General features: G+C 44.9%; 1 protein-coding gene across 4 annotated transcripts in view; it reads left to right on the top strand.

Annotated features, from left to right (window-relative positions):
• CHD7 (chromodomain helicase DNA binding protein 7) overlaps positions 1-27603 on the top strand; it is a 194147-nt gene that overhangs the window by 91543 nt on the left and 75001 nt on the right. For all 4 annotated transcript variants that reach the window (XM_081504339.1, XM_081504337.1, XM_081504338.1 and 1 more), the window contains exon 3: positions 15139-15569. In XM_081504339.1, the coding sequence (XP_081360465.1) occupies positions 15139-15569 (431 nt within the window). The remainder of the gene's footprint in view (positions 1-15138; positions 15570-27603) is intronic.

Genomic DNA, 27603 nt, shown 5'->3' with positions numbered 1-27603 from the left:
CACATTCAACCAGCCTCGAGTGTGTAGTACTGTGACATGCACTGGTGGAAAGAAGTCCTCAAGTAAGTGGACCCCCGCTTGTCAAATCCATGTTGTAAAGGGTCACTTGTATGTAGACAAACAGTCTATCAGAGGCTCACAGTCCTTTGAGGACAGAGGCAGCCTGTGCAAAGATCCTGAGGTGGAGAGCTTTTGCCCTTTGTTGTTTGACAGTAAGCAAGGGATCAGCGTGGGCTTCCTTGGTGGCTCACTGGTAAAGAACCCACCTGCCAATGCACAAGATGTGGGTTCGATCCCTGGGTTGAGAAGATCCCCTGGAGAAGGAAATGACAACCCACTCCAGTATTCTTGCCTGGGAAATCCCATGAACAGAGGAGCCCTGCAGGCTACAGTCCATGGGTTGCAAAACAGTCTAACTTGACTGAGTGACTCAACAACAACAACAAAGAATCAATGTAGTTAGAGCAGGTTGGGGGGTGGGTTTGCTGGAGATGACGTTTGGGAGGTGTCAGGGGTCCATTTGAGGCCTTGTAGACCATGCTGAGGACTTGCCATTTTACTGTAAATGAGAGGAGAAAGTCTTAGTGGTTTTGAATAGAGGTGTATTTTGGTCCTATTTACGTCTTTAAAGGATCACTGTGACTGTGTAGGAAATAGACTGGGCTGGATGGCAAGCCTAGGAGACAGGGTTCAGTTACAGAGGTTGTGGCAACAGTGGTCCAGGCAGGTCTCCTGGTGCTTAGACAGGGTGGAGTGGGAGGGGTCATCAGAGGGTGTGTTCTGTCCGTGTTGCAAGTGGAGCCAGGAGGACCCACACAGTGGAGTGAAAGTGGAGGGTGAGACTAAGCAGAGATCAGGGGTGACTCCCCAGGTCTGGCTTCTGCTGCTGGTGGAGCTGGAGTTCAGTAAAGAAATCAGGAGTTTGGTTTAGAATTCATGGAGTGTGAGATGCCTGTCGGGGGCATGCAGGTGGCCAGGTCAGGTTGCCAGTTGCATGGGGACGTATGGAATTCAGGGGAGGGGCCTGGACTCTTGAAGGAACCTTGGGAGCCATCAGCCACGGGTGGGTGGTGTTTCGAGCCCCTGCTGAAGGAGAAGGCAGAGATCTCAGATCCAGACGTGAGGGTCCGGAGCACCTCGGGAGTTATGGGCCGAGAGGCTGACGGGAAACCAGCAGTGAAGGAGCTTGTGACGGGTGGGGAGACTGTTGCAGGGTCCGAGGTCCGTGAAGAAGCTGGGGGTGAAGCTGTTGGCTCCTGCTTGACAGGTCAGGATCATGGGGGAGGGGGTTCCCTGTGAGGAAGGCTGGCTGTTCAGGTAGAATCTGAACCCTACCTACCGGGGGAAGGCAGCAAACGCTGTCATTCCCTGGAGGATTCTGTCCAAAAGGGGAGCGAAGAGAGGCGGCAAAGCTGGAGGAAACGGGGATCCAGCAAGGTTCAATTGGTCACTGAGAACCTGAGTGAAGGTGAGGGGTGGAGGGTGTCAAGGTGGAGAGACTAGTGTGGGAGGCAGGAGGCTGGGACAGAGTGGAGAGGGACGGAGGTTTGGAGGCTGCCACTGTTTAAATCGTTCCTGAGGCCCACTTATAAATGACGATTTTAAAGAGTGTCGTTCCCAGGCTGTCCTGGTGCGGGTGATCGGAAGCCCGCGGGGGGCTGCCTGGCTGGTGTGGCCCCGGGTGAGGAGCATCTGTGCTATACACCGCACTCAGCTGTGTTGTGAGGAATTGGGGGTCTCCACCTCCCTGAAGTCAACAGTGCTCCCCTCAGAAGTTCTCAGTGGACCTTCCGGGGCTGGGAGAGGTCCCTGCCCAGTGGCCCTTGTGTGAGTTCCTCTCCAGGTCCTGTGGCTGCTGTGAATGACACGCTTCTGTCCTTCCCACCTCCCCTCTGTTCTTCCCCTTCCCGTCACCTGCCCATGGTTTATTTGTTGTGGATCCATGACTTCAGGGATTCACAAAGATGAATGATTTTTTTTATACCTGAGTGTTATTATTTGTGCATACCCTGGTGGCTCAGTGATAAAGAATCCAGCTGCCAATGCAGGAGACTCGAGACAAAGGTTCGATCCCTGGGTTTGGAAGATCCCCTGGAGATGGGCATGGCAACCCACTCCAGTATTCTTGCGTGGAGAATCCTATGGACAGAGGAGCCTGGTGGGCTACAGTCATAGGATTGCAAAAGAGTCGGACATGACTGAGCAACTGACCATGCATGCATGCATGCACAAGGTGTTTAATAAATATTGCAACACATTATATTGAGCAGAGACTAAACTTACAGGGAGAAAACCTTGTAGATATTAGGTATCTATGAAATGAAGTTATGAATTATTGCAGTGAAGTTCTGAAAGTTCTCCTTTTTATAAATGGGGAAAGTAAATTGTTTATGTTAAGATTTCATTTGCATCTCTAATTCTGGTATATCGTATTTAATTTGGGCTTTCTATTGTAGGTTTTTAAATGTCTTACTTGTTTTTTGTATTTATCTACAAAACTTCCTTAATAGTTCCCTCTGAAATGATCTTCACTTCCCACTTCACTTTACGAGTGCTCATTTCTTGTTAGACAGGTGGGGTGGTAGTTTAAGCAGGGCTGACACCAGATTTTAACAGTAGAGAATATCGGACTATAGTCTTTGAGTTGGAAGCCATTACAGACCAGCTCCTCCACTTCTTCGTCTTATAGACAGGAAGCTGAGGCATCTTGAGACCATCGGTCTTCACACTTGATAAAGCCCCCACAGAGAAAAATGTGGGGCTCAAAATCAAGCCTAATGGTGAATCCACTAGTCCACCCTACTGTCCTTCCTTCAGATGATTTATCTTGAAAGAGCTGCCAGCACCCAGAGGAACACAGCTAGGTGAGCACCTGACTCAGGCCTGCGGACTTGGTGGGGGCGCAGATCCTCATCAGCCCCGAGAGACCCGACCGCCTCAGGCCACCTGGGCCGAGGCGCTCCATGGCTGCCCCACCCCTGTTAGCTGGGTCCTTCCTGGTCGGGGGTAAATCCTCTCTGCATGTTGTTTCCTGTCTGCTTGCTCTCTCTAGAGATCTGGACAGTAACAGACACGAACACTTGTGAGTGAGATTGTTCCCAAGATAATTTCCATTTCTGTTTCTGAAAGTGCTATAATAGAAGCAAAAGAGAAAATCTTTAGGGTTCCTGAATTAGAGAAGTGGTTAGTGTTGGACTGGATGTTGGGAGATTGTTACATTTTTGCAAGTACGGAGCTTATGATCCTAATACTTTCAAATAACAATGTTAAAATGCCATGAAAAACACCCCACTCCTTTGTTTGCTGATACTCATCCATAAATACTGCTCAAACTTTACACCATCTCGTTGTGAATAATCACATTCTTATTCATACCCCTAAATTACATTTTAAAAGGGAATATCAATATAAATATTTATTATTTTAGACATAAGTGATACTTTGTCACAAGTCATCTGAAGTTATGCATTTTCAAAAAGTGATGTTTTTAAATACAAAAAAGTTAAAATAGAAACAGATACACTCAGATGTTCATCATGATGCAACAGCATCTTTGTAGCATCTTCAAACTGTTCAGATAGTTTCAAACAGACAGAAGTATCTGAGAACTTTGAAGAAGGCTGCTCTACTGGATGTTGACATTAGGCACTGGGTAGGTCATGCAGCAGTTTAAACTAAAGCTGCTTAGTTCAGAGGATACTGCTGTTTTATCACCATATTTAAAAATCCGTTCCTCTTTTACTCCCTCACACTGAGCTCAGGGATATAATGGATCCCATTATAGGTAAAAGGTCTGTGACTCAGCCATGGAGCTGCTCAAACTCTTGGCTGTTTTAATTGCCACCGTTAAAGCTTTAGTACTTTTATCTCATAAAAATAGATATCATCAGTGTAAAATGTGTGCCTGTCGAAAATACATTGGTACCTCTGCCCTGGTGGTTAGCTAATCATTCTTCTGAGTTTCAGGCGAGTTAGGTTTTAGGCAGATGGGAACCTGACATAGATCACAGATTTGTTGAGATGGAGTCACTTAATTAAGAAAAGAATTCATGTAGTAATAAAGGGTAACATCTAGTTAGAAGGATCCTCAGAAAAGAAGCTTGTTTTTGCTTTGGTTTGTGTTTTAAATGCATTTAACTGATGGAAAGACGTTGGATTTTTACCCAGCTTGTTCTTGAACCCTAGAGAATAATGATGCTTTTCTGATTCTGATGCTAAAACTTCAACAATTCAAGAGAAATGTTCGAGTCGCTCATCTGACCCTGTTAGACACACCTGTGTACACTTAAGTGCAGTAATTGGCAGTGTTCTCTGCCTATCTTCTGCAAAGGGGCACATATCAAGGTGGAGGGAGCTCCAAGAACGCAGTGGGAGCCAAAAGTTAAAATGTAAGAAGCGACTTTGTTCTGCTGCTTTCCCTCCAATGTGGCCCCCAGTCACAGTCATTCATTATTCATACGGCTGTGCACAAACAAGGTAAAATGTCTCTGGAAGAGATCTGAAATGAGTGCATCATGAGAAAGCTTTACCTCCTGTCCACTCGGTACACAGGGACCCCTCTGTAGTATAAACGGGAGCAAATAATTGGTGGGCAATTCATTGAGTTCTTTTCCCTCCTGCAGTTGTAATTGTGGAATCGTGTTCGGTTGGAGAAAAAAAAGTCTTGACTGTAGAAGGGTCTTCATTCTGAACCAGCTCTAGAACTAAAACCTACCCACACAAAGCATTTGTGAGCTGATATACATAACCAGCCTTCTCTTCTTGCCCAGCTGTGTAGATTCAATTATAATAATTTTCTCAGTTGCATAACATTGCTGTTTGTTTATTACTGCGTTATTAGTCAGTGAATGAACCTCCCTCTTTTTGACCCCTCAGCAGTGTTTATAAAATACTTAATTGCTTTAGTATCTTCTGTTTCATGTGTAGTTCCAGCTGGAAGGAGTCATGGGGACACAATCCCCTTTAAGTGTTAAACCAACTGTTTCTAAGGTGCAGTAAACTTTCTGTTAAAATACACATCAGGAACCTTTAATATTGCTTGTAGTGCAGTTTCTTTTCTTTTTCTCCTTTCTTTTTTAAAATTTGAACAAAGCGATTTAAAAAAAAAAAATCTTCTCCTTGTGATGCTTTCAGTGCTGCTTGACTATCTCAGTGTCAGACTCCAGCCTGCCTGTAGCAGCTACACCCTTCATTTCATCTGGGTTCTTCCTGTTGGAGTGGGTCCCACCTCTGTCCAGCTGGTACCTCGCACAAGCTGTCTGTGTCATTACGTCTTCCTCCTCTCTGAAGACACGTCAACAGGCATGGGCTTCCCTGGTGGCTCAGATGGTAAAGTATCTGCCTGCAGTGCAGGAGGCCCAGGTTTGATCCCTGGGTTGGGAAGATCACTGAAGAAGGGAATGGCTACCCACTCCAGGAGCCTGGCGGGCTACAGTCTGTGGGGTCACAGAGAGTCAGATACGACTGAGCGATTTTCACAGGAATGAGTGAGCTGCAGTGATTAGATAGTAGGTGTAGTAGATAAGACATGGGCTCTGCAGAGAGGTGACCTGGCTTGAATCTTGACTCTTGTAACTAGCTTTTTGTGACTTTGGACAAATGCATCACCTCTCTGTGTGCCTCAGTCTTCCCATTTATCAAATGGAGATAATTTCCCCAGGTGGGTTGTGAGGCCGGAGTGGTGCTTGGCACAGAGGGCTCAGTGTCACCATCAGCAGAGCAGCATCACGAAGGGATGAACAAGTCCTGTTGTGTTCTCTGTCCTCCTGTGGACGGGGGGATGTCTACATGCAAGGGGGATCTGGGATGGGGAGGGGGAAAGACTGAAAAAAAGTTAAGATGTGAGTGGCTGGGGATTTTAAGGTATGCATTGTTGCTGCATAACAAATTACCACAGATTTCGTGGCTTCAGACAATACCGTGTTCTTCTCCTCCGTTTCTGTGAGTCAGGATTTGAGCCCAGCTCAGCTGGCTCCTGTGCTTGGGGCCTCTTCAGGCTACCATCAGGAGTTGGGACTGTGTTTACATCTGGAGTCTTGGCTGGGCAGGGATTGACTTCTGGGTCCACCGGGGTTGTGGGCCGAATTTACTTTGGGTAGCTGTGTGGCCTGGGGGCTGTGACCCCTGGGGGCTGCCCTTGGCTCCTAACCATGGTGGGTTCCTCTCAGCTGGCAGCAAGGAGTGTCTGGCCCTCAAGGGGGGGACCCACACCCTCTTCACAAGCTCCCTGATTAAGTCAGGCCCACCGCATTCCTCTCCCCTTTGAGTAACTCAAAGCCAACTGATTTGGGGTTTCTAATCATACCTGTGAGTCCTTCTCAGCTTGGCCATGTCTGCTGGTCAGCAGCCATGGATCCCCCTCGTTGCCAGCAGGTGGAGATTGTGGAGTCACCTTAGAATTCTGCCTCCTACAAGATGTGAACAATTTTTTTTTTTTTAAATAGAAGCAAAGTAGTCTATCATTAAGCATTTATTGCCAACTAGATCTTTTGCTAGACTCACAAGCTTGAGTCCTGGAGAACTTACTCCGTGTAAATTAGCTTTATTACTGCTGCTGCTGCTGCTGCTGCTGCTGCTAAGTCGCTTCAGTTGTGTCCGACTCTGTGCGACCCCGTAGATGGCAGCCCACCAGGCTCCCCCATCCCTGGGATTCTCCAGACAAGAATACTGGAGTGGGTTGCCATTTCCTTCTCCAGTGCATGAAAGGGAAAAGTGAAAGTGAAGTTGCTCAGTCGTGTCCGACTCTTAGCGACCCCATGGACTGAGCTCCATACAAATGGATTTTTTTTCCCCTTTAAAGACTGTTCTATTCCCTTTTCTACACAAACCCCTGGGATTGTTCTGTGTTAGGTAAAGACACCCTTTCCTTTCAGTCTATTGAGGTTTGACTTTTTAAGTTCATAGGAGCAGCATCGTAAGTTACCTTTAACCCTGATCTTTTTAGGCTAGTAGAAGACTAAGTGCAAATGTGGAATGAATTGCTCTTCCAGAGCCAAACTCCATACATTCCCCCTTTCTAACGCAAGGATCAACTAACTTTAGGTATACCAGTGATAGCAAAAAAAAAAAAAAAGAGAACAACAAAGGAAGTGTACAGTAAAAAAAAAAAACCAAACGATTGAATTGAACTAAACTATTTTTGGTATGTAAATTTGGTCTTTGTCCTTAGCGGCTTGAATAGGATCTATTTATGCAAAACATGTCGACCAGCCCGGAAGCACTGTTGTCTTGTGTTTTGCTGAGCTTGATCCCTAGTGAGCTCAGTGGCTTCAGCTCTGGGTGTCTGCTGCCAAATTCAAGCATCCAGACAGCCTTTTGAGAACAGTACGGACCTTAGAGATAACTGGAAATAAGGAAGAGGAATGCCCCTGTAACTGGGATTAGTTCTACAGATTCTCATTCTCTGGTGATTGTGGAGTGGAACCTGTTAAGGTCAGGGTGCCCTGTGCAAGGTGGTGAAGGAAGAAACAGGAGGGAAAGGAGAGACAGTACAGTTGACCTTGTTAAGGACCCCGAGCATATTTGTTATCTTTCCTGTTTTTACTTCTAGGAAGTAATGTCCAATAACAGATAACACTTGAGAATTGACTGCTTTTAGGAAGAAAGACCTTCAGAACAAGAGGGTGAAAGTTTGGCCCTGTCTCAGATTCCTCTAATGGGGTCAGAGTTTGGGTTGCTTACTGGAAGTCAGAGGCATTGCGATGCCACAGTTGCAGACCTTGTTTCTTTTTGGTGGGGGGGATGGTGTGGCAGCTGCAGGAGGAGAGTGGGTGTCATCCTTACGGGTGGGTGGGTGGGCCTGCTGCCTGCAGGGACTGCCCCTCTGGGTGCTGTCCAGGCGGCCCAGGAAGTCACTCAGCAGCTTTGAATCGTGTTGTCTTCGTGCTGGCTTCTCTTTCTCCCCTGCCCACAGGAGTGAGGCTCTTCTCAACCCCTATGCGTTTCCCTTCTTTACATGTACTTTGGGGAAGGAGATTCTCAAGGTTAAGGGTGTGGTCTGATGACTGCGTAGGCTCTTTGGAGAACTGACACATGTTAATACAACATTCAAGTCTTGTCTAAACAACTAAGCTGATTTTCCCAAGCACTTGTGAAGCAATGGAGAAACATCAAAACAAAACAAAATGAAAAGTTTAGAACTTTAACATCACTGTAACTCTGTGCCCTCAGTGTGTGTGTGTGTGTGTGTGTGTGTGTGTGTGTGTGTGTGTGTGTGTGTGTGTGTGTGTGTGTGTGTGTGTGTGTGTGTTCTGGATGGGGCAAACATTTCATCTCACTATATGCTTTTTAAATGTAAGGCGATTACTTGGTCTGGTGCTTTTTCTAAGCAGTAGAATTGACCTGTTACCCAACTGGCATGGTGGCCACAGAGCCGTGCCCTCCGGCTGGCACCTCCCCTGGCCGCAGGGTGGCACCCAGCCCAGCGTGACAGTCTGGTCGCATAGACACAGAGAGAGGGCGGCAACAGAGAGGAACAGTGGCCAGACGCCCTGCTCTCCTCCACTGGGAGGGAGTCCACGCCCCTCAGAACTTCTCAGCATCGATGGAGTCTCACCGCTGGGCTGTTGAGGCCCAGCTGACCATAGAAGCACCACAGCACACACGTTACAGAGGCCAGAGACACTCCCTGTGATGTAGTTTCACCCTGAGCACTGCAAGGTGGCCAGGATTCACTGTGTGATGGGAAGGTGTTTAACACTGAATTTCACACGACCAGTTGGTTCAATATTTTCATTGTTTTGGACTCTTCTCATTCAAAATGCACTTCCAGTGTAAATGCTGTCAAAATGCCTTCAGATGATTTTTAAATGAGATACTTCACAGTAACTAGATTTTTTCTTCATGTCTAAAATCAATGACTCTGGGGGACCCACTAAGATAAATTAGTATATTTAAAAATTTTATTTAACTTATCTTCACAGCATATATATATTATAATGGAAATTGTATAAGTCAGTGGATTATATGATTATACTAATGTCCTTGTTTTATTCCTACATATGACCATAATCGAGTAAGCTGTTTTCAGTGCATTTATATAAAATTTGTATTTATTCATAGAGTCATATACTATCTTCTAACATATTTGGTAACCACTGCTTGAAGACAAGCCCTCTTTCTCTGTCTCGCACATTCCTCCCACAGAGGTGATGGATTTGCTCTGCTTTAGCTGCTTAAATCCAGAGTACATTTTAAAAAACATTTTTATTCAAGATATTCTTGGACAAAGAATGCCATGGTTTAATATCTGTATGGCACACTGTGTCCTGTCCCTCTTCAGAGTGTAGTAAGGATTTGAAGAGTTTTGCAGTAAAGAAAAATGCTTAACATTGTTTAACCCAGAATTCTCAAAACTCCCATGACTTGAGTCTTCTTTTCTCGGAACACTTTTTAAAATCCTAAACTTAGAAAAAATTTTTTGTATACTTTTTGCCTTCTCAAGTCATATGACCAACAAGTGTGGTACTGTTCATTTTTGTGTCTTGTGTTCATAAAAGTGTTCATTTGATATTTTTTCCTTGGAAATGGTCTTTTTAAATGAGCTGAATAAAACTAACTGGTATAGGAAAGGCTTGAGCTTGAGTCCCTGACTCTTGATACCAAATTTGGTCCAACAGAAAATATTCTGATCCTTGATTCTGTCCTTGTTCCTGTCCTTGTAATTTTATATCAAAGGATGAAAGTTAAAAATTATTTCAGTTGATCATTCAGACTAATACCTGTTCATCTTGATCTCCTCTCGAACAGTTTTGAAAACTGTCTTAAAGTTTTGAAAGCTCCCTGTGAGGCATTTTTGTGTCTTTAGTCCACCATGTCCTAGACGTGGTTTGTTGCTCCGGCTGGTCCGTTGAGGAAGGAACCCCTGGCCAGTGTTTGCCTCCCTGAACCGTGTGTTTTTCCAGGAAGCCGCCTTGGTGTCTGCTGGGTGATGTGCTCTGCCCTCATGCAGCAGGCACCCAGGCTCCCTGGTTCACTGTCACATCCTCAAATGTTTGTTGCATGAATGAGTGATTTGAGCACCAGGTATTACTGAGATGGTCTTTCTGTCAATGTCATCAACCAGAAAAAGATGTTTAAATCTCAGTGGAATTTACGAGACCTTTGCTAAATGCTCTGTTGAATCCTGGTACATTTAGACTGGAGATTGAGCTGTAGTGTTCATACCAGAATTCATTTTTAAGAGTGTAGAGGGACTGAGAGCCTGTGGAATACTGGAAAAGTAGAAGTGAAGAGAACTAGTAATGGGAACTTGTCTCCAAAGCCATTTAAAAAACCTCCAACAACCAGATCGTACTTTTCAGTCTTTCCCCCACCCCGTCTCTTGGCCACTCCATGTGGCTTGCAGGACCCCAGTTCCCCGACCAAAGGATTGAACCTGCAGGGGAAGTGCAGAGTCCTAACCACTGGACTGCCAGGGAAGTCCCTGTACTTTTTAGTCTTAAATGGCTACTTAATATTTGTATTTTTACAAGCCATTCCAATCATAGTTGAGTGTTTTGAGCTTGCACCTGTTGTCACGTGCGGCTCAATTTTCCTGCCGCTTCTCCCCCTGGATCTCAGTTTCTCTGAGCGCCCAAGTGCCTGCCTCCCTTCAGCCTACTTTGTGGGACGGGATGTTTACCCCGGAAGTGCTGTGTCATCTCATCTAGTTGGTAGTATCTTCTCTTTATTATAAAGTAGCATTTTGGTTTTAGATGTATTGTGTCACTCACTGAGTAGAATGTTTGTCCACAGACGTCTGGTATTACAGAACGGTGTTGGTTTGCAGGGATTGTCCGTGTTGGAAACATTGCACGCTATTTACTAACTCATGGTCACCAACCTTGAGAGCAAGTTGAGGCTTCAAGACTATAATTAAGAAAAAACATGGTTAAATAAGATAGCCTTTGAAGTCAGAAAATGCTGGTTCATGTTGGAGGGAAAACACAGTGGAGACGGATGTAAAGTGTCTTCTTGGGGTGTTTTTTTTTGCCTACACTGAGTGGCATGTGGGATCTTAGTTTCCTGACCAGGGATTGAACCCATGCTCCCTGAAGGGAAGTTCAGAATCTTAACCACTGGACCGACAGGGAAGTCCCTTATGCATTTTTTTAATGTTCTGTTGAAGGTTCCTGAGCCTTTGGGCTCATCTTTGCTTAAAGGTAACAGAGGGATTGGCCTTGCCTCCCTCACCCCATCTCTCCTTTGGTTAAATTTACAAACTGTCTGTTCTGCTGTTTTACATGAGGAAACTTGTTTCTGTGTTTGCCTGATTTATATGTTTATGAAACATAGAGTTAAGGATAAAAATGATCATCTTTAGTTTATGGTAATTTTTTTGGATAGCACACACCTTGGATGATTTTTATTTATTGTTCAAATATCAGTCACTCTGTTTCAGTTCCAAAAGTGCCTGGCACAGTCCTTATATGTTCCATAATTCTCCAACAGGCACATGGAACTATGATAGAAAATGCATCAAGCAGGAAGTCCTAAAGAGTGTATTTCAAAATACCTTTGGTATCTAACATTCTCTGCATTTGCCCTAATAAATGAGAGGTTTTAGGAATGCCCTATATGGTGATATCAGATGTTAATGGGATTGATTACCTGTCAGGCAGTGGGAAATGATGGGAAAATGTCTGCTGTAAAATTAAATAGCATTAGAGAAGACTGTACCATGCGTTTTTGGGGGGGAGGGTGAGGGGGCCGGACCTGGGAGACTTTGTCAGGGTATTACTCTGAGCTCCAGGTTTTTTCCCCTGCATGATTAAGGCAGGCCATCTGTTCTTTGTTAAATGTTTACAAAAACAGCTTTTCCCTAAAAGATTTAAGGAGATGTGGGTCTGGTAAACACTATAATATTTCCGAGCACCTTTCCCACCCAACTTCAAGCAGTGTTCAAACAGAATTCTGCTGCCTATCAAACTGCCTTCATATCTTTTTTGTATTTGGTCTTTACGTGTCTCCCCCCCACCCCCCACAGAAGATTAAATTTTTAAGGGATTCTAATTTACGGCTTCATTTGTTACTGAAAGGAGCATCCAAAATGATTTGTATGCTAAAGTGCAGATGAATTTTCCGACTTCTGGTATTATGTGTTATATGCCTTTTCTGACTCACATCTGTGGAACAGGTATCTCTCATCAGAAGCTGGCATCTGGTTACCCGAGTTAATGCCATGCAGATTAGAGAAAGGTACACATACCTGGAATTAATTCACCATTCTAAGCTGTAAGCATTGTTTACTCAGAGACTTTCCTCTTTCCTTCCCCTTCCAGGAAATGCCTTCTCTTCTGTTTCCTGACAAATAGCTTGTCCCAAATAAGTTTGATCTCCATGTGTCTTATGAAAAGATCTGGCTTTTTCCATTGTTCTTACATGAGGAAATAATATTTAACAATTAATTCTACTCTAGCAACTTAGATATAGTAAAACTGTTGAATCAGATCCCATTAATTTTCAGATAATAAAATTTACAAAAACCTTTTAATTTTGTATTGGGGTATAGGTGATTAACAAACAATGTTGTGAGTTTCAGGTGAATAACAAAGGGACTCAGCCATACATACCCTTGTATCCATCCTCTCCCAAACTCCCATCCCATCCAGGCTGCCACATAGCATTGAGCAGAGTTCCCTGCGCTATATAGTAAGTCCTTGTTGGTTAACCATTTTAAATATAACAGTGTGTACATGTTCACCCCAAACTCCCTAACTATTCCTTCTCCCCATTCTTCTCCCCATCAACCATAAGTTTATTCTCTAAGTCTGTGATTCTCTTTTGTGTTTTGTAAATAAGTTTATTTGTACAATTTCTTTTTAGATCCTGCATATAAGGGATGTCATAAGATATTTCTCCTCTGTCTGACTTAACTTCACTCAGTATGACTATCTCAGGGTTCATCCATGTTGCTGCAAATGTCAGCTGTTGACAGTTTGGTTGGGTCCTTGGTTGGTGTTTGCTGAAAGCATTTGTTTGTTAGGGCGGGTGGGTGATGTTTCCCGTGCTCGTTTTGTCACCCCTGGGCATGCCCTGCAGCAGCGTGCATCCCCACTCTTCTGCGCTGGCTCCATTCTCCTCCTGTGCATCCTTCAGGGTCTTCCCCTCTCAGCTCTGACCAAGAAATGGCAATATGCATTTGAAGATTTTCTATTATTGTAGGATGTTGGAAGAGACTTTGGAATAAATGCTTCCTTTTGCTGATGAAGAAAAAGTGACATGATTCTCCCTGGATAATATACCTCATGGCAGGGTTCAGACTAGAATGTTCTCTCTGATCTCACAACTCTAACTCTGGCTCTTTCTCTTACACCAGCACAGCTGCAGAACTGAATGTAGGCTCCTCCAGTAACTGTAGTAGCTTTTAGTGGGAACAGAACAACCAGTTTCTTTCCTGGCAGTGGTTTCTTTTCTTTGAATTTTTGGAGGGTCACTGAACACTGGAAAGTGAAGCTTGCAGTACCTTTCTTATGAGGATGATGCCTCTGGGTGAGGTTTCAGGAGCCAGGCAGAAGAGCGAGCACTGGATTTAGTAGGAAACCTAGATTCAGATGACACCTCGGGCCCGCCACCCTTGTGGCCTCGGGTAGCCACCCGGCATCCTCAAATTCTACTTCTTTTCTGAAAATCAGGGGTAAATGATCACATTTTGGTTGTATTGGAATCTGAATTGCAGTCTGAGCTCCTCTCACATCCTCTGCAGACCTGGCCTCTCCTGCGGCTCCTCTCTTGGGTATTGTGTGGGCGGGCACGGGCTCCAGTTCTGTCACTTGCCTCTGTCGCCCCAGGGCACATGCATCACACGAGTGCATCTGTGTCCGCAGAGAGCTCTCCAGGCTGGCGCAGGGATCGCACCGGTTCCAGGCTAAAGTGCTTACCTAGCATAGGCCCACCATGTGGTAGGAGTTTCCCGTGCACACTTGTGGCTGTTACTACTGTTGCTCTTTATATTATAGTTACTATCCAGTGTCTGGAGAAGCATATGAAAAAGGCAGAAAATGAATGACACTTGCAGATGTAACATTTTCAAGGATTGCGTTGAAATGTAAAGGCGCATTAGATGTCCTAGTTTACAGTGAAGACAGGTTGTCCTGTACCCCTCTTGTCAGCATCCTGTCCCAGGTGTTGGTATTCTCCACCGTATTTAAGACCATTTCTGGATATGGTCTTAGTGGATGTCAAAAATCTCCTGCAAGTCATGTCAGATTGACTGTTTGGGGGGATCTCTTTCTCTCCCCCCTGCTCCCTTCTTCCCTCCCTTCCTTTGTGTGATGAGATTTGGAAATGTAATGTTTTAACAACTTAATAAAAACATTATCTGCCTTGCCTATCAGTACCAGAAATCTAACCAACCCAAAGTCATTAAGCTGGTATGTGTGTGCTTAGTTGCTCAGTTGTGTTTGACTCTTGTGACCCTATAGACTGTATCCTGCCAGGCTCCTCTGTCCATGGGTTTCTCCAAGCAAGAATACTGGAATGGGTTGCCATTTCCTTCTCCAGGGGATCTTCCCAAACCAGGAATTGAACCTGGGTCCTGCGTTGCAGGCAGATTCTTTACCAACTGAACTATGACTGAGCCCTATCCACATATAAGCTGGCATATATGCTTCTAATTTGACATAAATTAGAAATGACTTGTACTGTATAAGATTTGTGTGTTTATACTCGAACTTCAAACTTTCACAGTATCTGATTCTTACAGTGCTCAGTTTGCCTATTGTTTTTAAAAGTGACTTGATTATCCATCTTTAATTAGAGTTCCCGTTCCTGCCATGGGGAAAATTCCACTTGAATTCCTTCTTTGTGACTTAGCTTTTGCTGCTGTTTCATTCTTCATCAGATCCTACACAGGTGCTAAGAACATGGAAAGTGTCTTTAAATTGAATGAGAAATTTTCTTTCTCTTGAACAGAATTTTTTTTTTTTTTTACTGTATTACTAAGTTGCTCTCTTTAACTCTATTCATTTAAAAGCCTTCTTGTTAAAGAAATCTGTTTTTTTGGATGAGACAAAATGATAAGTTTCACAACTGTATAGTTGGTTAAGTTTGCTACCTTGAGTGTAGAGTAAATTTGAGAACTGTCAGCACTACCTTTCAGTTCCTTTCTAAACTACAAAGAATGATAAACTAATTTCAATTCCTATTTGTGTCTCTTAGCATTCTCCATCGGAGCCCTTTCTAGAGAAACCAGTGCCGGATATGACTCAGGTTAGTGGACCGAACGTTCAGCTAGTGAAGAGTGATGATTACCTGCCGTCGATCGAACAGCAGCCACAGCAAAAGAAGAAGAAAAAGAAGAACAACCACATTGTTGCAGAGGATCCCAGTAAAAACTTTGGTAAAGATGACTTCCCTGGTGGGGTTGATAACCAAGAACTAAACAGGAACTCACTAGACGGGTCCCAAGAAGAGAAAAAGAAAAAGAAAAGGCCGAAGGCAAAAAAAGATCCCAAGGAACCGAAAGAACCCAAGGAGAAAAAAGAGCCCAAGGAACCCAAGACCCCGAAAGCCCCTAAGATTCCCAAAGAGCCAAAGGAAAAGAAAGTAAAAACTGCCACGCCAAAACCCAAATCCAGCAAAAAGTCAAGGTAGGCTGTGGGCAGAAACCCCCGCCACCAAACAGTAGAGACACAAGCACCAAACAGTTACAATCTGTGGAATGGGGGGAGAGGGGGCAGCTCAAGGGCGGGGGTCCCTCTGATTTTTGTCCTCACTCGTTAAGCTTCTTTCTCTCACACCCAAACTAATAAGTGGAAGTGTTAACTCATTCTCACATTTAGGACTCCCATTATTATGAATTGTCAATTTGGGTGGTAGATTTTTAGAAATGTTACTGGATAAGGAATAGTTTCTTATTTAAAATCAGTCATATTTTTGTGAAAACCTGGCATTTAACAAATAGAACCAGGTTATCAGCATAATTGTTTGTAAGCTTAGACCACCAACCTCATTTTCAGCGACAGTACCAAACTGGGTAAGAAGGATTATAGAAGCCAGGGGAGTCACTATATTTCATCAGGCTTTTCAGTCCTGCTTCCCAGAAGTTGAAACAGGAGAATTAATTCTCCCCATTTGGCAGGCAGAGTGAGCCTTCCAAGGGCAGGGTGGAGATCCTAGCGGGCGACGTGGGACAAATCAAGTTACCCATTAGATATGCCTCGGATAAGACCATGTAGTTTAGGTTCTAGGGAAAAAGCCTCCTACACGCCCTCCTTCCCCTCTGTACTTCCCCACCAACTCTCTGACCCCCCAGGAGGCATATTTATTCAGTAAGAAAAACTGAGAGGAAAAGACATTGAAGACTAATTTTTTTCATTTGTACTGAACACTTCTTACAACTGTTCTGAACCAGTTCCAAACATCTGAATCTATTTTTCAGAATATGGCTCATGTTATAAAATATAGTTTCCAGATGGAAGTATGGTCGGACTTGGTTACCCCGAACCTATTTGTAAAACTCGTGTAGAAAACACGCACCCCCACAACCCCCAACGTGCGAATGTACACGTGTGTGGCGCGCATGCGCAGTGAGCCCTGAGATTGATGCATTGGATCCCTGCTTTGCGAGCTTGCGGGCCAGGCAGCCTTGGGCTTGTGGGCGATCCTGTGTATCAAGAGCAGGTACACAGAGAGGGCGTGGTTTCTGTGGCTAGAGAGATGCTGCAAAGCGGAAGGACAAAGGGGATTTTCAACTTCCCACTGAAAATATCTAAACAACCCAATGCATTATTCTGTAGTGTTTTGAAAATTTGAATCATAGCAATTAAAAAAAAACCTTTTGTTGTCAGTACTTTATATGGTGCCCAAATAACTGAGTTACAGTTGGCCCTCCACAAGGTACTTGAGTATCCTCGGATTCTGGTATCTGTCGGGATCCTGGGACCACTTCCTTGCAGATAGGGAGAACCATATATTCAATAATCGGGTCTAATAGGTAACTTAATGTTTGCATTTACTTATGAGCATTCTTTGATACCTCGGTATGTGATCTCTTAATTGAAAGCCTTTATTTTTTTTCTAACTACGAACACTCTTCTAAACTCAAAATCCATTATAAGTTTCGTTTTCATTTACTTAAGAAATATTTTATTGGGGGCTTACTATTTGCAGGTACTGTGTTAAGACAGGGATGTGAGCCAAGAGGATGCTGTTAGAATTTCAGTCTGATTTATGAAGGGGGTTTTAAAAATACACAGTTGCTTAAATCTGAGTGTTGTGCTTTTGGTAGGAAGAGGCATGTGCTTTATTTCTGCAAAATCTAAAAAGAATGTTTCTTTTTTTTAACTTAAAATGTAAGAGTGTATGGTCTCAAGAAGTTTTCTGGAATTCAGAAAATATATCACCAAAACTAGCCTCAAAATATATCTGTCTTCAATTTTTATCTTAGTGTTTTGAGTTTATTACCTAATGGCAAAAATTGATTTAAAAAACCCCACTGTATCTTGGATACTGGTCATCAATTCCCAGCTGTATTCTTTGAAACTCTCAGTCTACCTCAGACTGACCTTGTCTTTAAAAATGGACTTTAGCACATCCTTAGGCCGTGTGGGATACGTTGTTTAGTTGCTAAGTCATGTCCTACTCTCTTGGAACCCCGTGGACTGTAGCCTGCCAGGCTCCTCTGTCCATGGGATGTTTCAGGCAAGATTATTGGAGTGGGTTGCTGTTTCCTTCTCCAAGGTTGGGGAAGATTCTAAATTATCCTGTTTTAACAGTAAAACTTGTTGAAATATTCCTAGTTGCCATAAACAACCATTAGGAGCTTGGAGCATCAAATTCAGTCTTTCCCGGCCCCTCCCCCACCTCCTTGGTACAGGTTCTGCCTTTATCCTCAGAAGACCCTTCAGTGCTGCTTGTCTGTGGCCTTGGCCACTCAGCCTGATGTCTGCGTCCGTGCGTGGGGAGTGGTCAGCATGGTTGAGACTGAGTGGCAACCCTGCCCTAGAGTCACACGCTTTCAGCAGGGGGAAGGTGTGTGATTATCTTCTCCCAAGAAGAAAGCCTAGTACTTTTTATTCCTTCTTGTGACTAGTAGTCTCTGTCAGCGGCTGCCATAGGTGACAATTGTTCTCCCCCAAGTGGTGTGACAGTGACTGATGGGAGCCCTTCTGTAGTGTCTGGAGAATGCCAGTGGGGAGGGGGCATGTCCTGGAGACATGGGCGGCCACCAGGAGGGCCACCAAGATCGTAGGTGGCAGCTTTGCTGGCCCCAGTGACTTGACCTCTTAACCGGCCACTTGCCAACTTAGGATGAAGTGTGGTGAGGACATGCCTGAGAGAGGTTTTCCTGTTGTTGATGATCTGATGAGCGTGGCTGTCCGAGAATATGGTAACTGAACAGTGATTGTCATTGACTTAATTAACAAGCCAACCCATTGTTTTGCTGAGCTGCAGTGTTTCTGCTGGTCAGGTGAGCAGAGACACTCGAGTTGTGGTCTCATCTAAGGCTAGGAAGGAAAAAGCGTCCCCCAAACAAGGATAAGCAGATTGCACACAACCGCATGTAAATTCTGAATAGCATAGAAGAATAATTATGTAAATTGAATATGCAGTGATGAAGGTAATGGGAGGTTTGGGTTATGTCAGTGCTGGGGTTGAATTGCTGGAGCAGGTTGCTATAAGCCCTGGAATACAGCAGTGGCAATTTTGTTTTGCAGAACGTTATGTGATACCGGTTATTTCCATCCTTGAATAAGTTAACTTGATGAATTTGTTTATACAGAAAATAATTCTCCTACAGAGGGCTGGAACAGAAGGGATAAACAGAAATGGAAGGAAACAGTTACTGTACAGTTACTGTAGAACTGCTCACATCTCTCCCATTTGGCCCTCTCTACTGGGTCAAATTTCTGGTAACAAACTCATGCTCTGAGTGTCTGGTGACAGCAATGACCCGTTAGGGGTCTGCATTGTGTCCAGGCATCAGAGAGCTGGCTTTGCATCATTGACACACTTGTGCTAACATAGGACGTGAGAAAGAGTGGTTGTCTTCAGTGGGACCGGTTTTCCTGTGTGCTTCCACGGCTTCATTCTCTTCACCTATCATCCCACTTCATTCCTTTGAGTCTCTGAGGCTTAAATTTATGGCCATTCCCGGCAAACCGGCCCTTTTGGCAACAACATATGATTGAATCTGTCTTGCCTATGCAGGAGAACCTAAAAGAACTGTCCAGAGGCTATTACATAGGATGGTGGTGGTTGTTGTTTGGTCGTCATGTCTGACTCTTTGCGACTTCATGGAATTTAGCCTGTCGAGCTCCTCTATTCATGAAATTTCCCAGGCAAGAATACTGGAATGGGTTGTCACTTCCTTCTCCAGGGGATCTTCCCGATCCAGGGATCGAAACTGCATCTCCTGCATTGCAGGCATATTCTTTTACTGCTGAGTCACCAGGGAAACCCTGCATAATAGAATAGTAGTGAAACAGAAAAAGGTGTCAGCATTTCAGAGTCACTTAATATCTTAATGATGAAAAAAAAAAAAAGGATGGACCATATTCCTCTTTTCTAATTAGAACTATATCTTTTTTCCCCCTTTCCATTTTACCTTAAATATATATTTTTCCTGTGCACTCTCCAGGTGTCTTTATAGCCTTCAAATATTGTCAGTTAATATTGAAAATAAGGGCTAAGACATATGTGGCTTGGAAAGGATGCTTTTTTGCATATGGAACGGGTCACAGAGCTGAAATTCGAGGATTCGTGGCCTTCCCTTCAATGCGTTTTCTGTTGTGTATGCTTGGACCTTGTGCAATGAGAGAGAATTTGGAGGAAGTGCTTCCTTTGAATGACTCTTGAAGGATTTAGTGGCGCATTTAGCTATATAAAGATTCTTTGAATGTACATAAAGAAGGGAACTTGGCCAAAGGGTGTGACTTGACTGTTGAAAATTCAGTTCAATGACGCCATGGAGATTTGCTTCTCATGCAGTTTCTAGGAATTCATCTGATTCCTTGTTCCCCTCTCCACTCTTCCCCTCCCCGCCCCCCCAGTATTAAAGTTACTAGGAAGCTAAAAATGCTACTTCTCAATTAAGAGTGAAGATATTTTATTTTAAAGTGGAAAGCAACCATACTGTTCTTGTTTTAGAAAGATATATTAAGTACCAAAAACACGTAAAGTGTATTTTTTTGCATACCACACTTTCATTAATATTTATGTGGTGACTTTCTTCTAACAACTGTAGCTTTTCAGATACTATATTCTCAGTTATGATCCTAGATAGTAGCAGCATTTACCTGAGAAATACTTTTATTCAGTCATTCAGTCAGCAAGCCCAATGGTGATGTATTTCAACTAACTAATACATATTTTATACTGTGCTCTTAAATGTGTAAAATTACTTGCACACAAAAACAAACCATTAAACTCATTTTACTAATAAGTACAGAAGACCTTGATAGGTGTCTCCCCATCAGATAAGCAGAGTTAAGCCAGCAGCTCTTCTTCTATTTATTTGTTCTTTCTTCTACTCACATACTGTGACTTGGTTTTGACCTAAGTTGTTCAGACGGAATTAGGTGTTTTAGATACTGTGCCTCAAGCAGGTATAGGTTTCTCTAACATGTTGCACAAAAGGACTGTTGAGCCCTTTCGGTGTTGGTGAGGATATAAGAAGAACTTCTCACGAACATCATGCAATCAACCTGCCCACTGGCCTGCTCTGTCTGCTCCTGGTCAGTACATCCAAGCTCTGGGCCAAGGGTGTAGCCAGGTACCCCCTTACCTGCTCATCTCAAAGATTGTCTTCTCTTTGATAAGTGGGCCATGTGTGTGCTCAGTCGCTCAGTCATGTCCAACTCTTTGCAACCCCATGGACTGTAGCCCACCAGACTCCTCTGTCCATGGGATTCTCCAGGCAAGAGTACTGGAATGGGTTGCCATTTCCTCCTCCAGGGGATCTTCCTGACCCAGATATCAAACCCATGTCTCTTATGTCTCCTGCATTGGCAGGCAAGTTCCTTACCAATAACACCTCCTGGGAAGCCAAAAGGACTCAGAAGTAAGAAGAGAGCAAACGTGTCCCCAGGGTCTTAATCCCAAATCCTTCTTTCTTTCGGGAGAACCACCTGGGAGCCTTTCCTGTGCCAGTGACAGGCCACATTCTGACATTTCCCCCTTCTGGTTTATCTTAAATGAAGACGAGCAGGGAGGGAGAGCATTCAGCTGCTTTTCAGTACAGACTGACGTCTGACAGCACCTGAGTCCGTTTACACTTACTGGGGACAGAGGAGGACCTGCAACACTGATCCTTAACAGAAGTTCCGCCGACTCATGCTCTGGGCTGACTGCAGGCATGGACCACACTGGGCCTGCTGGGGGTTTGGCCCTGCCTGTCCAGCGAGCTGCAGTGGAATTCAGGGTGGAGGCCTGCTGGCATTGTGGTCTGTGTGGGGGAGGTGAGGTAGGTCCCACTGCACCCATCAGAGGAGAGGTAAAGGCAGAGGGATGGGTGTGAAGGGTGGTTTTCCTGGAGACACATTCCTTTGAAGTCTTTCCTAAGTGGGGTTTTAGGGTGGAGCATAGGAGACATGGTGGTGACATCAGAGTTGGAAGATGAGGAGCAGGAAGAATCACGCATGCATGCTAAGTCGCTTCCATCGGGTCAGACTCTTTGCAACCCCATGGGCTGTAGCCCTCCAGGCTCCTCTGTCCATGGGGATTCTCCAGGCAGGAATTCTGCAGTGGGTTGCCTTTTTCTCCTCCAGAGGCTCTTTCCAACCCAGGGATCGAACTTGGTATCTCTTAAGTCTCCTGCATTGGCAGGTGGGTTCTTTACCACTAGCGCCAAAATTATTGTTAAAAGATTTCTATGGTTATGAAAACGTTTTTGAAAAGTATGAAGTTTTGTATGGATGTGGAACCTGTCACGTGATATGTAAAGCTCTCCCTGCTAGTTGTTTTCTGCCCAAAGCCCCCCGTGGGATGTTGGATGCAAAGCCACTGTGAGAGCATCAGGCACGTGAGAAGCAAGTCCTTGCATCAGCTACCCTCCCCATAGATGCCCGTGTGACTGAGCTCTCAATGTCGAATAGGGAGCTGGAGGGTACAGGATTAAGAGAAAAGACACTGCCTTCTCGGTCTCTCGCTCTTCATCTCTCTCTGTGTCTCTTTTAATTTTAGAAAAACAACACCCTTGAACTTCCATTAGATGACTAATTTTATGTGTACCCTGATTCCTGTAGGAACAGTGTAATGTCGTGGGAGTTCTGCCTCTCCTGTCTGGGTGGGTGGTGAGATTTATTTTTTTTTGCCTCATGGGCCTTACATTTGCTGAGCCTAATTCTCCACCTCTGGACCTCACCCAGTTACACCAAGAGTGGGCTGCCCATCTCCCGGGTTGACTTCAGCCACCCTGGAGCATCAGAGAAGATGATTTTGAATCTAGGGAGTTGGGCTCTGGCTGCTACCACCACCCACACTGTCCCCGTCCTGGTCATGGGAATGCTGCTCATGAAACAGACGAGCATCTTAGGACTTGGCACAAGCTGCCAAATATCGGCCCTGCTGTTTGGCTCTTGGAAGAATATCCATGGTAGAAGGGCAGTGAAAGGCCTGCTTTCTGCCCTAGTTGTGTGACGGGTGCTGTGCCCAATCCTTTCCGCTGTGTCTCAGTGCCAGGCAGAGCCGTGGGTTGATGCTGATGTTTGCTGAGCTTCTGGGATCCGATGACACATTAGCTCACTAGACTTTGCTTCCGTCTTCCTCCTGATGGTGGTTTAGTCCCTCAGTCGTGTCTGACTCTTTGCAACCCCATGGACTGTAGCCCGCCAGGCTCCTCTGTCCATGGGATTCTCCAGGCAAGAGTACTGGAGTGGGTTGCCATTTCCTTCTCCAGGGGATCTTCCTGACCCAGGGATCAAACCTGGGTCTTCTGCCTTGCAGGCGATCTCTTTACTAACCGAGCCACCAGGGAAGCCCTTATTGATTCAGTCCGTAAAACTCAATAGCCTTTAGTCTTTTGGTGATAATTTGTGACTGCATGATGTCTTTTTTTTTTCCCCACACCTAGAATCTATTCAACATTAAAAATGGGTTTAGCTCTTTCAGGAGGACTTTCTGCTGTACTTTCTGTTTCATTTCTTTTTTTTTTTTTTTTTAACATTCTCCTTTATCAAATGGTCAGCTGGAGGTCTCCTCAGGACAGAGTGTAGTGTTAGTTACTCAGTTGTGTCCAACTCTTTGCGACCCCATGGACTATAGCCCACCAGGCTTCTCAGTCCATGGGATTCTCCAGGTAAGGATACTAGAATGGGTAGCCATTGCCTTCTCCAGGGGATCTTCCTGACCCAGGATGGGTCTCCTGCATTGCAGGCAGATTCTTAACCGTCTGAGCCACCAGGGAAGCCCCTCCTTAGGACAGAGTTCTGATGTTATTGGAACCTGCCTAGGGATGAGTCCAAGTAACAGAAGACATTCACCAGGAGAGGTTTTCCCCAGGATCTGGACTCTGGAGCCAGGCAGGTCCTGGGATGGCTGCTTACTAGGCTGAGCGTGTATCTGCTTTGACCGTTTCCTCACCCTTGGACAGTTTGATAGTAAGATGTGAGGGTGAGCAATATTGAGTCTGAAATAGATGGCTTTAAATGAAAGCAGGTTAGGTTTCTGTATCTTTCCCATCCTTCTTTGCTATTCCCTTTCTAGAAATTTAGTACAGTTAAGGTACTTCAGGGGTAGTTGATGCTCTAAGAGCTACTTAAAGTAATAAGTTAATAAGTAATCAATAACTTAAAAAGTTTATTGATTGTCATTGAAGTTTGTTGTTCAGAAGTAAAACAGAATTCCTTTCTCTAATCCCCTCTCTTGTTCACTTCTCAGCTCTTCTACTTTCTCTTTCTCAAACAGGAGCATGGGATGAAGAATTTGTGGGTGGCATTGAGGAGTAGTCGGGGGTGGCTCAGCACCTGAGGGCTGATTGCTGGGAGGCTGTGGGCAAAGGGGGCCTTGCTTCAGTCCTCCCATCCCACCCTGGTACTCTCCTTGTGGGGAGTCTCAAGCATTTGGACTGGCTGCTGACCACCACTGGGCCCTTGGTCCAGGGAACACTGATGGCCTTGTGAAAGTGGTGATGTTTGGGTTTCTTGTCTGTCATGCAGAATTTGTCTTCACGCTTACCTCATTAGTTTATTCTGTCACTTGCATTTTTATCACATCCCAGTTTAGCTATTAAATAAAAATTTTTTTAAACGCCTTAGGACTTTAACATTTTTATTTTATTGAGTTGGCCTTACTTCATGTATCTCACATTTTATGTTGGCTTCATTGATCCTTTTGAACTTTCAGTCCTCTATCTTGCTCTTTTTTTAGTTTGCCTCTTTATCTTTTCATTTTCTTTTTTATTGTTTAAAAACTCAGAGGAAAACCTGAAGCTGAGAGACCAGACACTTTCCTCCTACCAGCCTTGAGCCTGCAACCTTAGTGGCTCATGGATTGTATCATATGTGATCTTTCTGAATCATGACAGGTCACACCCTTCCTGTGCCATGAACATTGCTCACTTCTCATCTATGACATTCGGTTTGTTATGGAAAAGCCTTTTGAGCATGTAAAATATAAGGATATGTTTCAATACTCTTTGTTCTCCTAAGAGACTGTAGTGTGACACTTTGGCTTGATTTCCTGAAAACAGGCCTGTTTAATGTTCACAAACCTCACGGTTGATTTTTCCCAATGTGAGGAGGCCCTTCACTAGCGTGTCCCGTCTGAGGGTCTGTGTGGTGAGTCCCTGCTGCTGTTCAGCTGCTTCACTAGCTGACTCTATTCCTCTGATCCCATTTGGTTCCACAATATGGTTCCTTTTCAAACTTCCTGTCCTTGGAGGACTTAGATCCTTTGGCTAATGTTAATCGATGTTTACACTCTGTAACAAACCAGGGCAGCTAGCTGGCTTTCCTATAAGTCCTGGTCCTTTGCATAAAATCTTGTTTAAAAAACCTGTACTCTTTCTCACCAAAGAAAATCTTCATTGTCCATGTGCGGTATCCAAGCTGGGATTTATGTATCCGGCCCCTTTCCAGGGACCATCCCTTGGCCCATGGCTGTGAACTCTTACGGCCACGTGCTGAATACCATCCTTCTGAGGGGCTGATCCCCTCCTGTAAATCCCTCCTTTCTGAACCCACCACTTGTTTCTCGGAGTTCTCATCAGGGTGGTGCAGGCTTTGATCACATGGGGCAGGGAACAGAACTTTAGAGCTCGTTCTATTAAGGTGACCTAAGTGTCACTTAGCCATTGACCCTGAGCACATCCAACTGCCCACCACCGTGACCTGCTTCTCATGGTGAAACGTGATGTGTAAGTAAAGGTGGTGGAGGGACAGTGGCCCTGCCAACAGCCAGCAACATCCCCAGAAAGAAGTCCCCTTTCCAAGAATACAGGGGCCCGCCCAGCTTCACCAAGGGGTGGCCCTACATCTCGGCCACAGCAGTAATGATGGGCGATAAGGATCAGGAAATGGAAGAACTTTTGTGAGTACAGAGGGGAAGTATAAAGATGTACAGGGTTTGAGGCATTGCTGGGTTTCACTCTGTTTGGGTAGTACTTTAGCCTCACTTTACTGAGCTTCGTAAAGATAGAATCTATGTGGGGTTATCGTAAATGTGTTAGCAAGCAGAGAGCTTGAGCCACAAATAGTCAGGGCTGTGTAGGTGTTTGTTGTTTTCCCTGTTACTTTTACTGTTTAGTTAAATCACTCAGCTAACCTCACCTGACCAGGCATGAGGAATACAGAGATAAATAAGACACAGTTCCTTCTTGAGCTTACAGGATAGTTGGAGCAAAACATACACACACAGTTCTTCGGTTTCACTGCTTTGCAGTCATGTTAGCCCCTAGGGCTGTGTGTTTTAAATATCCCTTGTGTGTGGGGTATGTTGTGTCTCATGTCGAGGGTGTGCGATCTGACTAATCCAGACTTTGGTGGCCAGAAAATGGTTCTCTGAGTGAGTGATGTCCACCTGAGCTGTGCAGATGAGTAAGCGAGGGGCAGTGGAGGTTGAGGAGACGTGTGTATGCTTTCAGAAGTGCTTCTGTGTATCCATAGGGTGGAGGATGGGAGGCTTAGGATGTGGGGAGAGTAGAAAAAGAAAGTTCACATCGCCGACTGTAAAAGCTGCGTGCAGTATATATGGAATTTGAAAGATGGTAACGATAACCCTATATGCGAGACAGAATAAGAGACACAGATGCATAGAACAATTTTATGGACTCTGAGGGAGAAGGTGAGGGTGGGACGTTCTGGGAGAATAGCATTGAAACATGTATATTATCATATGTGAAACAGAACACCATTCCATGTTCGATACATGAGACAAGGGCTCAGGGCCGGGGCAATGGGATGACCCAGAGGGATGGGATGGGGAGGGAGGTGGGTGGGGGGTCCAGGAAGGGGAACACATGTAAACCCATGGCTGATTCATGTCAGTGTATGGCAAAAACTATTACAATATTGTAAAGTAATTAGCCCCCAACTAAAATAAATAAATTAAAAAAAAAAAAAAGCTGCGTGCAGAATCTCAGATGTCAATACACGTGGGACTGGGCTTCAGCAGAATGACTTGGTCAGGTTTGCCTGTGAGCCAGCTGCCCTGGTGATGCCTGGAGGATGGCTTTGCGGGTGTTGTTCGGGTGGCAGGACCGCATCTCAGAGCTCAGGGAAGGAGGTGGGCAGAGCCGGTCTAGGGTAGGCATGAGGACAGACGTGGCCTCTCCACTGAGGCCACTCAGGGTGGGACTCCGTGCAGCCCAGTCTTCCTCACCATCCTTGTGGATGGGGCGCCAGGCCAAGGCCAGCGCTGCAGCTGTTGGAGGCGCCACGCCGTGAGGTTGTGGATCTGCTCCAAGTAGCCCACGGGTCTCTTCCCCCACCTCATAGTGTCTGGTCAAGGGGTGTAGCGTCCTTGTTAATACAATTTCCTTCTCCCCTACTGGAAGAGCTGCCCTCTCCGAGCACTCAAGCTCTCTGGATTATAACTTGGAAGAGGAATGTGTATGTTTTGGCTTTGACATCACAAAAGATCAGTTTTGAACCTCACACATCGGAGTCTCGGCTGTGGCCCTGGGATTCGTGTTCTTTTTCCAGCAGTCTGGGTGTTGTGATAGGCACGGTGGGACGTGATATGTGTCTGCACTAAACCAGTGGCTGCTGGGCTGGTCTGCTTGTTTGTCGTTTGAGCTCTTGTTTGTCGTTGGTGTTGAGCTCTGTTGATACAGGATGTTCCTTCTCTTCAAGTGGCTTAGATGAAGCAGTCACAATGTAGTGTGTCCTGTCCCTAAGTGTCCGCTGGTTATTCTGCCCCGTGGGTCTGAGCCACAGTCAGAGAACAGTTCCCAGCTGTGGGTGCCAGGCGCTGGAAAGATCGAGTCTTGGAGCAGGGTGTAATTAGTAACCTCATTTTGTAGATGAGTAAACTGAAACTCAGGGAAATTTAAAGATGTATCCAGGATCACAGACAGGTTAGCAATGACAGAGTTGGAACTTGAACTGAGGGCTGTCTGAAATCAGTGTTCTGATGACCCTCGTTGGCTGGGGAAAAAAAATTTTCTGATTCTAGCTTTTTGGGGGCAAAGCAGTTTTAATGTAACAGTTGAAAGTCCAAATGAGCTTACTGCAAAATAGTGGC

Source organism: Giraffa tippelskirchi, chromosome 6, assembly GCF_054371585.1.
Source record: "Giraffa tippelskirchi isolate mGirTip1 chromosome 6, T2T-mGirTip1v1.2.pri, whole genome shotgun sequence".
NCBI classification, from domain to species: domain Eukaryota; kingdom Metazoa; phylum Chordata; class Mammalia; order Artiodactyla; family Giraffidae; genus Giraffa; species Giraffa tippelskirchi.
The sequence above is the reverse complement of the archived record's forward strand: the minus strand, read 5'-3'. Positions and strand labels throughout refer to the sequence as shown.